The 12,448-nt window shown below is 53.0% G+C and overlaps 1 protein-coding gene across 2 annotated transcripts; it reads right to left on the bottom strand.

Annotated features, from left to right (window-relative positions):
- Positions 1–200: 200 nt before the first annotated feature.
- Positions 201–10,449, bottom strand: FAM219B (family with sequence similarity 219 member B). Of its 2 annotated transcripts, none has more exons than XM_064517600.1 (6): positions 10,363–10,449; positions 8,626–8,728; positions 6,467–6,557; positions 5,210–5,287; positions 4,558–4,606; positions 201–3,485 (listed from the first exon to the last, which is right to left on the bottom strand). In XM_064517600.1, exons 1-6 carry the CDS (start codon positions 10,417–10,419, stop codon positions 3,327–3,329), a joined length of 537 nt encoding a protein of 178 aa, XP_064373670.1. In that variant the 5' UTR covers positions 10,420–10,449; the 3' UTR covers positions 201–3,326. The 2 variants fall into 2 exon arrangements, with proteins under 2 accessions (XP_064373670.1, XP_064373671.1); XM_064517601.1 differs by having other exon boundaries at positions 201–3,482.
- Positions 10,450–12,448: the final 1,999 nt, after the last annotated feature.

Below are 12,448 nucleotides of genomic sequence, written 5' to 3'. Positions count from 1 at the left end.
TGAGGAAGCAAGGGGAGAAGGGAACAAGGGAAAGAGCCCAAGTCCTGGGCTGCTAGGTCACAGCTCAGACTTGACCCTCCCCACTCAGGAGGGGCCAGAACAGCTCAAACCAGCTGCAGGTTTAAGTGAACCAGTTCTTTAACTGCCAGCCAGGACCCTTTCATTCACGCAGCTCCTGGCCAGAGAATAACAACACATGCTTTGAGTAACAAGATCCAGTTTATTAAGTGCTTCCTTCAGCAAGGAATATACAAAAAAACAGTTCCGTTCTCTAGACATCAAGTATTTAAACAAGGTTTCCTTATAAGAAGCTGATTGTCCTCTATGTAGTACAGCTGGACCATGATTTAAGGCAGCTTTTTAAACTCATACCAGATAGACTCCCCAGACTATTCCTGCCCCAAAATCACACACAAAATGACTGACCTGGGCACAGCTGATACTGAGAGGGTCTGTGCTGCAGCCTGCACTGGAGCCACAGCTCACTCCTACTGCCTTGGGAGCTCGCTAGCATTAAAGCAGGTTTGGGAAGACCTGGGACAAGCTATGAGCTAAAACCAGACTGACCAGGAAGTCGACTTCCCCTGCCATGGAAAGCTGAGATTAAGGTCCTGAGGTTTAGCAGGCGAGCACAATGTTTTTCAACTCCCTGTTTCAATAAAGTGAAGGCAAGTCAGAGGTTAAATACGAAAAAGCAGTCAGCCCCCAAAACACACATCATGCTCACAGGCTGCACAGCCCCGTAACACTAACTCCTCCGCACCAACAAGAAAACATCCTTTCTAAGCCCTTCCCTTGTGCCAAATTAGCATGCTGACCACAACATGCTTCTGCTTGCTACATACTACAGTAAGGCAGCAGGTTTCTACGTGGCAAACCCCAATCTGCTATAGTTCAAGCACTTTGTGCGATGCTCTTTTTCTGCCTCTGAGAGCACGTGGCCCTTGAAGAGGGCTGCCCTGTAAGGAAGGGAATGTAAAGAGAAGGTTGAGCTTCGCTGCACTGCTCTGGGGCTGCAGCTGGAAAGGGGCCCAAGGGGAAAAATAAATAAATCACTTCATAAATACAGTACATGGACTTCATCAGGCAAAGAGAGAACCATCAGCAGCAGATGGTGCCATGTGCCAGGCAGGCTGTCAGCAGCACGACATGCTGCTCTCAAGCCCCCCACTAAAGCCAGGATGCAGCAGTCGCTGCCGCTGTAGCGTTACCGCAGTAGGTGAGCAACCCCACAGGCTGTCCCCACTTTGAATCCTCACATCTGCTGTCCTCAGATCCACGACCCTGAACAGCAGCAATACGGACGGACGAGTGTTCCTGCGATGGACACCACGCTGTGGACACACAGACCTGCGGGCTACAGCCTACAGCTGCTAACAAAGAACAAACAAACAAACAGATCTGCAGAGATATTGCACAGCTTCATCCCTTTCTGTGAGTATCTAATAAAAATGAAAAAACATATATTCCAGCACAAAGCAGGCAGACCTTGCCGTCAGCCCTGGTCACCCTCCTCCACAACACAGACGCACTACAAAGAACAACTGCTCACGTCTGAGGGACAACCAGGCCAAGCAGAGCCATTTCAACAGCTACATTCACCCCGGCAGGACAGGGAAACAAGCGGCAGAAACAGGGCAGACACTGAGTGCTGAAGGATGTCACTCTGAGGTTGAGTTGTTTCAAAGTTGACTTCCTATGGACAGATGGAGGACCACAGCAAGCTGTGCCCTCATCAGGGTCAGCACTCTGTGGCTTGGGAGCACTCTGGATGTGCCATCGGCAGCAACTTCCCAGTGCTCCTACCAAAGAGCAGGATGGACGTGCTCCCACAGGTGCATCTGTTGTGCTGACCTGACAGCAACAATATGACTGAGCAGAGAATAAATACCCCAAAGAGAGTTTTAGGAAAACTCAACAGACTGAAATTACATCTCTGTTCCAGAGTCTGCTTCCCATGGCTGCAACTGGCCCTGGACTCCCTCAAACTCCTGAGTAAGCAGAGAGAAATGATGGCTTTGGACAGCACAGAGATCCCAGAGGAGTTACTCCAATACCATGTACCAGTGGTCCAGTCAGACTGCCATGAAGCAACCACATAACTGGTCCCCCCAAGATGTGGAAAGCAGGGAAGTTCTCAGCAGACAATGCAGTAACTTCTAGTGCATATAACAAACGCGAATGCTTAAAGCTCCGGAGCCTGCCTCAGTCTGCTCCATTTGCTTTCCTCCTATCTTATCTTCTTAGCAGCCACCACTGCACTGTCCTCTCTCATCCTTCAGAGCAGCAATCTTTGGTTGAGATTAGCATGTCCAGGCTTTGAGAGAAGGGAACCCAGCAGCAACTACAAGCAGCATTAAATGCATTAATTAGGCAGCTCTCCCCCAGCAGCACTTCCCAAGCACTCTGCTAGCCTTCACTCTGTGGTTTGGCCTCACCCAGCCAGGGGAGAGAGGTAACTGTGCTGAGGATAAAATAAATAAATAGAAAAGGTTCCTTCGGTCCCCTCCACAGGGAAGGAAAAGGCTAGGGCCTGGCCACAGGAGAGTTCCTTAATCGTCTGTCTTCACAGCTGATGGGTAACGAACACAACCTCCGAGTGAGGGAGGTCTGGGAAAGGGCAACTAATGCTTGTAGTGAAGACCCCCACTAAAAATGAACCCCAGAAAGACAAAGCAGGGGAGCTCCTGAAGGGCTAGAGCAATACCTGCAGACCAACCGAGCCAGGGCAGTCAGCTCGCAAACAGCTTATTCCAGCATGGAAGTTCACTCCTCCTTTGCTCATCTGTCAGGCCCTGGGGTCCTGCTGTGAACAGGTCTCTGGGGAGACACAGGAGCCCCTCACTGCAGCACCCACAGGCTGTGGTTCAGGGCAAATGCCGGATCCTAATTCCCAGGCACAGCAGATTGAAGGAAGGAAAGAGCTGGCCAGGCAACGCAGCGTGTGCTTGCTGCTGCTGTCCATATTCCTGCCCCTCATCAGTGTGAACTCCACGCTCTTCCCCTCTACACCCCTTGAGGAGGCCACCTGCCTTCTGCCTCTTTTCTCCCCACCTCAGCTAGCTAAGAGCTTCTCGTGCCTGGCAAAGTGAAAAGTCCCATCCAGGCAGGCTAAACATCGCTGTTATATTGCTATGTGTAACAAAAAGTAGTTTTGGGTTGGTCAGCTGCTGCTGCTCACCAAGAGCAGCAGCACAGCAATGTAGCAGCATTCAGTTTTTGAGTCACTGTCCCAGTACAGGACACTGACACCCACAAACATCCCAAGGGACGAAGAAGAAAGTGCTGGCTTATGACCTGTTCTGCGCAACCCGGCCGAGCAGCGCCTACTGGATCACGCAGGAGAGCGAGTCTCCAAAGCAACACAGGCAAGAAGAGGAGGCGAGGGGTTTAGGGGGGATGAGATCCAGGTCTTCATCATCCGGGACCTCGTCCAGATGGTACCCATCCTGCAGCAGCTGCCGGCTCAGATCCTGGTTCACCTGCTGGGTGGGGGCAGAGGAGACAGAGCTGGTGAAACACGTCGGCACAGCAGGAAAACCCGAGCCGAAGCACTGGCCGCTGCAGTGGAAATGTTCCCTGTGCTACATGATGCCTGATCAACGCTCCGGGCCCAGCGCCTGTCAGTCAGTGTCACTTGCATTCTTGTTAGTGCGACCGTGGCAGGACACAGACACTCAGGAGTGACAGCTCAGAGGTGAACAGAGGAAGAGGCTGAAGCACCAGCTGCCAGAGAGTGACTGAACAGAGCCAGAGCCCAGCAGATTTTAGGTTAGTCTGCATGACCTCAAAAACTAGCTGGCTTATTACAACGATTAGAAGCAGGGTTGTCCTCCAGAAGTTTGCAAACCTCTAACTGAAAGCAAAAGAATAGTTAAAATTCAGGTCCCAAGGCTAGCCTCATGCACTCCCACAGAAGGCAGGACAGCAAAAAAAAAAAAAAAAAAGAAAAAAGAAAAAAGAGCACCAAGTTCTCCCTTCAGGGCTGCTACCAGCAGCTTCACTCAAGGAAAAGCGCCACAGCCAGAGCAGAGAAGATGAGCAAAAGATCAAAGATCTCTAGCTCCTGGGCTGCAGCGCCCTGCACACAGCAGGACTGTAGCTGCAACTCCTTCCTCGCAAACTGAGCTCATCAGCTGCAGCGCTTTGGGGTCTGGAAGGAGACAATGCTTTAGGCACAAAGGATGAAGCATTAATATACAACTGGCACCAGCAGAAGGGAGCTTAACGCATCTCTTTTTGCAGCCTGAATATCAAGCAGCCAAGGCAGCTGTTCGCAAAGCAGATTGATGAGCTTCAGCTAATGCTGCAGGCTGAAGGGGACATTCACACAGCAAGAGCTGGTTTGGCAAGGCAACAGCCCCTTGCTCTTACTGTTAGGGCTGGGCCTGAACAGAACAGTGACAGTTCTGGGTTTATCATTGACATTGCTCATCAGTACCCAAAACAGAGGGATACACTTAATGCCACTCTCTGTGCAGAGCTCAGATGTGTAACTAGGGCAAGGAAGCTGATAGGAACCATACGGTCAGACAGGAGTGAAACACCTCGACTTGCCTCAGCAGAAGAGTAGCCAGAGGAACATCTTGATTCCAGCTCCCCGTCACTAAGAGAAGAAGGCAACAGTCAGAGCGAGCCAGAGGTGTGGAGCACGTAGCTCACTGCTGCACCGGCTCCGAAAGCACAGGGCTACATGTCGGCTTGGCAGGGAAGCTGTGTCTTTACTTAGATGACCAGACAAGGGAATCTCCAAACAAAGGGAGCTGACAGCATAATCCCAAAGGATTCAAGGGCAGAGTCATCTGCTAAATTTGGGACAACAGAGGTATTTCATTGCTCATAGGTGTCCAATCCAATCAGTGATGCATCCTTATACTCCTTGTTCTACAACTGACAAGGAAAATCAATCACACAAAAGGTGAGGGATTTTTTTTATCTGTAGGTTTACCGATAGCAGTGAACAGACTGCTTTTCAAGACACATCAGCTCCTTTGACTTGGCAGAGCCTGCTCAGCTCCCTCAGTCTCTTTCTCTTCAGCAAATCCCAGCATAGAGAAAGGCTGCTACATTTTTCAAATCCATTAATCTCTTCCATGCTGAGGACAGCATCAGCACGCAGCAGGCTCAGATTCAACACACAGTATGCAGTCAGCATCCTGTAAAAACACCTACCCAAAGCACAAGCATGGCATATACACAGAGATCTCACCTGTCTGAATCGAGGGATACCAAGTGTTCGTCTGCTGTCTGGCTGAGAGCCGTGTAGCCCTTGTTAAATTTCACTGACCTGAAGAAAAGCAAACAAGTGAGCCCACAACACACATGTTGCTGTGGAAATGTCGTCACAGATCTGACAGACTGAGAAGCGAGAGCAGAAATCCCTGTGCTAGATGCCGGGCATGTCCTCTCCCATCTAAATGCTAAGCTATGCCTGCCTCATCGGACACCATCCAGGGGCACTACCGGCTGAGAATAAACTCCATCTCTAAGCTCTCTGCTTAGGCTGCCTGCTCAAATCCTTAACACCGGACCATCTCCAAGACAGAGAGAAGAAATACAGACCCTGGTAGAACAATTCCCAACTTCTGCATGTGGATTGATGACTGTGGTGCAGCCTTTCTCAGCCTTCTCTGCCCTGCAACTCCCTTATTCCAAATCAGGTTTTCAGTCTGATGTTCACCGCAGTGGAAAGCACTCTTAGGGAGCAGGAACGAGTTTGCGGACTAGGTTACCACCCACCAGCTACATCATCAAAACCAAGCCCAGAGGCAGCCCTAGCCTGCCCCAAGCAAGACGTATTTTGCTGGTTTCTCCATCTCCCCTGACTCAGCTTACCTGGCAGTCAAGGCCAGCTACGAAAACGCAGTTGTTGCTGGCTCCTAGACTGTCACTCGCTGGCCCACCGTAACTAGCAGCATGTCGGTCAGGTGCTCACACCCTTGGTCTATACCATTTATATACGTTATGAAAGCTGAAGAGAGGACTCAATCTAAGGGGAGAGTGCAGGGAGGACGGGGAGCGATACAGAGTTCTCCTTGCTTTTAGCACACCAGTGCCTCACCACAGCCCAATCAAGGGATGCTTCTGAAGCATCTCACGTTCACAGAGAGGAAGCAGCCAGGGCAGCACCAACGTGCTCAGCCCCGAGCTGGAGGGACTGTCTCTAGCGAGAAGCAGTTCAGCCCCCAGCCCAAGGCCCCAGCACACTGGTGCAATGCTAGCTTGAAAAGTGCTACATTTTATTGTATCAGACACAAACTGGGAGCAGGGTGAAGACACCAACATCTCAGATGGGCTGCTGCTGACTGGTCTACAGGGCTTTTGCTTACTGCATACCTGGGTCAGGTCAGGACCAGGCGCCTGCAGACCACGGTCCTGAACTCTGTTCTTAACCCTCCAAAGTGACGGTCTCACAAGCCCATGTAAAAACACATCTTGGTAAAAGAAAGAGAAAATGGGATCAGACCTTTTAGTTGTTGGCTTTGGTTGGTGCGGAGCGGTTCCCCCCAGCAGGCCCTGCCTTCGCAGCACCGCCTTCGCCAGCTCTCGCTGCCGCTCTGAAAATCAAACCAGGGGTCAGAGCTGCAGGCGTCCAACGGTCCCGCGGTCCTTTGGGGCACCGCAGGGCACGCTCAGGAGAGCACGGCTGCCTTGCAGCGCCCTTCACAGGCCACTCCAAACTTCAGTTCCACCGCGTCTAGTCCTATCACTTTGACAGACAGAAAGAAGCAGTTGATCCTGCTGCCCATATGTGCAGACTGCACGCAGCAGGGCTGGTGTGAGCTTAATTTCAAGGCACTCTGATTCCATCCTAACTCTCTCTGCTCCAGCAATGAACACCACCAAACTGGAAAAAAAATTACAAAAGCATCTAATGCCAACAACAGAAGTATACTGGCTAGCATGAAAATTTACACCACACACAAACACTTCCTGGTACAAAACCTATCCTCTTTTATACCAAGCCTGAGAGAATTTCAGACTGGGGGAGGTCAGTTCTGCCAGCAGCAGCCCTCCGGGGATACTCCCCATCACCAGCCCAAATGGTACTCCTGGCAGCCACCTGGTCAGCACCAGGCACCTCGCGGGGGCAGGAGGGACAGCCCAAGGCCCGCAACCTGAACTCTGTAACGCTGGGGATATCACAAACAGTAGCGTGAACCAAAGCTGGGAACAAGCGGAGTGCAGGCGTGGATCCCGTATCACGCATTCCTGCGACTCCACCTGCCCGGGGGGAGCAATCCACCTTGGGACCATCTGTCCCAGGGCCTCGCAGCCTCTGCTGCGTGCAAGAGCAGAGAGTCACCTGCAGCACAAAGCCTGTAAAATCCCACGTACATCCAAGCTCCCAAACGGCTGGCGGCAGGTGGCAGCGCCTGCCGCGGGGCACAGTCCAGGGCTGGCTCCCAGCTGCTGCCAGTGCCCAGTTAAAGGGTTTGCAGCGCTAACAGCACACCCGGTTCTGTGGAGCAATGCAATTGCATTTCTGAGGAGCGAAACTCTTCATCATCCAGACTCCCAACAGCCAGGTGCGAAGGGACAGAGAACAGTCACTGGATATGGTTTTCTTTCCCATCAGAAGGCCAGCCAACACTTCGGCTGAAAGGCAAGCAATGCTGGTCTGAGTGACCAAAAGCAGGCCTAAATTTAGCAGCGCTTCATTTACAAAGTCTGTGGGCTCTTGATGTGACCAGTGTTAGAGTCAGCGAGCTACGGGGACAGGAGGAAAAGGTGTCTGATGGGCATTACCATTCAGAGCCCCCAAATCTGCAAACCTTACAAAGAGTGAGCCACCGGACAAGAGGGCAGACACTACCACTAGATTTTCGAGATATTTCTTCTCTGTTAAGCCCACCCTTGTTAGACACTCATGCTCCAAAACCTTCTCAAGCATTATGAGGAGCCTCAGGCTAGTCAACCCTCAGAATAACAATCCCTTCCCTGATAACTTAACAGCACCATTCTGGAGCAAGAAATAGCTGTTGACCAGCGGGGCCAGCTAGCCAGGCTGACCAAGAGAACAGGAAGAAGCTGTATTTATTAGAAGTTATTTGGCTGCAGAAATTTCAATCCCATCAAAGCTGAAGAACCCAGCAAGCATTTTTTTTCCACCTAAAGAAAAATAGCAGTTTGTAACATCAGAGCAAGAGACTTTTTGCTGGTACGTGCAATTACTAAGCAGTGCAATTTCAGCTGTTTCTTTCTCCACAATGCAAACTCTGCAAGGCGCAGAGATAACCATCAACTGCTTCTACCTAAAAACATAGCTTAAGTCATTACTGAGATAGAATAAAGCATCCCACAGAGGTCTGGGGACTGAGGGTTTTGTCCACAGAAGAGGCAAGGAGCAGGCATCGCTAGCTTCCGCTCTGCCTCGGGCATGAGCTACTCTACACAGCAGGCATGCAGCTCTGGAGGGACCAAAGCCCTTTTGAAGTCAGCAGATGCTTTGGGGAGACAACATCTGCCAAGATCCAGGCTCATTTCACCAGACGGCCAAGGAATAATAACGCTTCCAGGCAATGAGGACCAGGGCGAGGACCGTGCTGCGAGTCAGAGGCGAGAGGTGCACACATCTCCCCTAATCTCAGCAGAGTCCCCGCGGTGACACAGACTGTCACTTACGCAGTTTGGCATGAATGGAGGGCGGCTTGCTCATGATGTACGGTCCCCTTTTCTCCACTGCATCTGTCTGCCTGCTCATCTTCTTGCTTTCCGTTCGAATCAGCTAAAAAGGAGAAGAAGTAAACTTAGCAGCACCTCTCCGCAGGAACAAAGTACACGAGAGTCATCTCAAAGAGCATCTGGCCTCGGTTATTCTTCAGCACCCTTAAATGTACTGTCAACAGTCAGCATGGCAACCTTCCCTCACGGCAGCTTAAGAGAGTTGAAAGGGGCAGGCTCCTCCACCGTGACTGCTGCTGAGTGCGGAGACAGAAGAAGGAATAAGCAGATCTATTAGCAGATGAAGGGATTACTTTGAAATACTGATGCTAAATTAAAGGCACACATGGTGACTGTCAATTCCTTTGCAAGCCTGTCTCCAGTAATAAAAATACAAGGGAAGATGGGATGGGAGAGATTTAACTCTTATGTTGTCAGGGTCAACAAATAAAAAATAGGGATATTTTATTTTATCCTGCAGGTTTTGAGTCTTTCAAGCTTCTCCCCATGCAGTACGATTTCTATATAAAAACACATCATTAAAACAAAAGCAGAGTCAAATAGTCACGTTTCAAAGTCTGGGCTTTAAGAAAATGTCTCCTCCCTGCTAAAAGCATTTATCACCAACAAGATATGGCATGGGTAAATGCTAAAAATCTCTACAAAAATTACTACTAAAGCAAATAGAGGAACAGTCAGAAAACAACACAGGCAGAGAGTCAGCACATGAGAAACAATGAATTAGAGAAAACAGTTAATGAAAAAAAGAACATATAGAAACTATGGTGATGAGCACAAAACCCAGAGAGGATGAATGTTAGTGTCTTAAGCCAGAATTAGCCCTACAGTCGGTGGCAGAGGGCAACAACTCTTCGCAGTGGAAGCTGGGTCTACCGAAAGCAGCAGGGTTAACCACGCGTGCAGCGAACGTGCTGGTCGCGCAAACGCCGAGCGCTGGGTGCCGGCAGCAGCGTAGCGGGGAGCAAGCGCGCAGGCAGCGCTGGACGAGGGCATGCCACCCACGGCCGTCGGGGCGGCAGGGGAGCAAAAAGCGGCTTAGCAAGACGAGACCCAGCGAGGACGCTCCCGGGGCGCTTCGGCGGCTCGCGGCAGTCGGGGCTCTCAGGGCTTGGGCAAGGAGAGAGGCGCAGGGTAACGAACCCACGGGGACGCGCAGGGAGAGAGGCGCAGGGTAACGAACCCACGGGGACGCGCAGGGAGAGCGGCGCAATGGCAGGGGTGTCCGACGTGCGTGGGGGGCAGCCGGGGACCGTACCCCGGCCCCACACCATGGCCCCACGGCCCCCATCCCATACCGCCCCTCCACGCAGGCTGCCCCACGTCCGTGCTCCCCCAGGCATGCGCCCCACGCTCCGCCACGCTGCCCCACCTTACCCCACTCGTGTACCCCCCACACACGTACCCCAGCCCTGGGTCACCCTACAGACATACCCCCCACCCCGCGCGTAGCCTGCTCGTGTCACCACCCCACAGCCCCCGAACCGCCCCACGCGCGTATCCTGCCCCGTGTCACCCCCCCACGTACCCCGCACCGCCTCACGCGCGTGCCCTGCCCCATGTTACCCCCCCACGTACCCCACACCGCCCCACGCGCGTATCCTGCCCCGTGTCACCTCCCCCACGTACCCCACACCGCCCCACGCGCGTGTCCTGCCCCCGCGTTACCGCCCCCCTCACCGCCTCGGCCCGCGGCCCGCCCGGGCGCCCGGGGCCGCCGCCGCCGCCCGTCGCCATGGCCGCCCCGCCACTGGCCCCGCCCCCGCGCGGCACAGCCAATCACCGGGCACGGGGGGGGCCGGGCCCCGCCGCGCATGCGCGCCGCCGCCGGCCGCGGGGCTTTCTGGGCAGGGCGCGGGGCTGCGCTCCGGGGGCGGGGGAGCGGGTCCCTTGCCGCTCGCCCCGGGGGCCGCCGCAGCGAGGGCGGGAGCTCGCCCCGCAGGCAGCCTCGCGGGGAGGCTGCAGCCTGCTTTGCTGCGGACGCATTTTACGCCTTCACGTGCCTATGCTTCTGCCACCAGAAAATACAGTACAAAAGGCGGTAGCTATGTCTTCAGCGCCCCGTTCTGCAACGCGACCCTGGTGCAGCAGGCGCCCGAGGGCTGCCCAGCGCCTCCTCGGACCACCAACACACACCGCCAGCAGCACCTCTCCCGCCCACCCGCTGAACTCTGCGGTACTTGTGCTACTTACACGCAGAGATGCAGCACCTGTGCCTGCGCATCGAGCTCGGTAGGAGCCACAATCCGGCAGAAAGGCAGGCTTTGGTAAAAGAGTGCAAATACCAGCCCACTAACTGGCACAGAAGAGACTCCCCCCTTCCTCCTGAGCACGAGCCTCTGCAATTGCTGCGGTGCCAGCATGCTTTTAAAAGCAGCAGCTTCCCTCCCTCCCACCCACCCAGGGCTCATTAAGCCCATGCTTTGTCGAAGGTAAGTTACATCTCCAAAGTTAGGGAGATTTTTGCAGGTACCTGTTCTCACGTCCTCCGAAGCTGTGCATACAACCGGGACCTGCATGCTTTATTGTGCCCTTAAACCAAGTCTTTACCTTCTGCCTCCCGAAGGTGGAGCTCAAGGCTTAGGCAAGGCCGGGGGAGCCACGGGCTTTGCAACCCCGGGAACCAGCGCACAAAGCACAGGAAACGAGCAATGGTTTATCATCCCCGTTCCTCCCTCCCCTAGGTGCCGGAGCACGTTTTCAGCAGGGTATTTCAAGCTAGTAAGCGCTATGCTAAAGGCACAGTGATATCTCTAGACTTCCGGGTTCGCTAGAATGCCTGTGCACTAGCAAGTCTGCAGCTAACGGTGCTTGCATGATCACGTCTGGACACTCATCGCTTCAAAACAGCAACAGCCTGCAGCGCTCAGCTGACAGAAGTCAGGATAAGTAACTGCTTCCTTCCTGGAACGGTGCTTGCATGATCACGTCTGGACACTCATCGCTTCAAAACAGCAACAGCCTGCAGCGCTCAGCTGACAGAAGTCAGGACAAGTAACTGCTTCCTTCCTGGAACGGTGCTTGCATGATCACGTCTGGACACTCATCGCTTCAAAACAGCAACAGCCTGCAGCGCTCAGCTGACAGAAGTCAGGACAAGTAACTGCTTCCTTCCTGGCTAGGAAAGAATGAGAGACCACATGCATCCCCTCCTCCCTCTGTCCTGACAGCAGGGCCAGGGCGCACCGCACTAACACGCAGGCAAGGTGAGGATGTCCAGCTGCATTCAGCTGCTGTGACCGCGCTCAGGCGGCGTTCAGACCAGGGGAGCGCAAGGGAGCCCGACCTCCGAGCCGCCAGAACGCAGCAGGCTTGCTCCAAACGTGCCTCCCTTTTGAAAGTCAGTCCTCGGTAGCTTCAGGTAGCTACTTCAGCAGCTTTTAGAGCTTTCCGGGCTCAGCACCAGGAAAATACCTAGTTATGAAAACAACAACTTCCCAGCAGGCAGAAGAGAAAGACACACTATCTCAGTGTTTAGGGAAAAACCTTTTCAGTTGGAATGATAAATTCCACTGACCTAGCAAATACAGTAATGCCTAGTATTACAGTTCATTCCCCCGTCCATCCACTTTGTCACAGAATTCACCATGACTTGTAACATACAGAGGGAGCAATTGGCTACCATTAATCAATCTGCATACAAAGACCAAGGCCTTTATACAGAGCCAGCAAGATAATGACCAAGCAGCCTGCTGTATTGCATAAAAGCAACCAGTTCTCACCCTCAGAGGCTCTAGCTTACAAACACATTCACAAGGATCATGCC

Source organism: Dromaius novaehollandiae, chromosome 10 (genome assembly GCF_036370855.1).
Source record: "Dromaius novaehollandiae isolate bDroNov1 chromosome 10, bDroNov1.hap1, whole genome shotgun sequence".
Taxonomy (NCBI): Eukaryota; Metazoa; Chordata; class Aves; order Casuariiformes; family Dromaiidae; genus Dromaius; species Dromaius novaehollandiae.
This window is presented reverse-complemented; position numbering and strand designations above follow the sequence as displayed.

Bases quoted from the DNA above. Each gene is read 5' to 3' on its own strand.
- FAM219B (XM_064517600.1), bottom strand. From the start codon at position 10,419: ATGGCGACGGGCGGCGGCGGCGGCCCCGGGCGCCCGGGCGGGCCGCGG. The intron at 8,729-10,362 runs GTGAGGGGGGCG...TCTCCTTTTTAG, and splicing joins GCGGGCCGCGGGCCGAGGCG to CTGATTCGAACGGAAAGCAA. The intron at 3,486-4,557 runs GCAAGTCGAGGT...GCCCCCACCCAG, and splicing joins CTGGCTACTCTTCTGCTGAG to CAGGTGAACCAGGATCTGAG.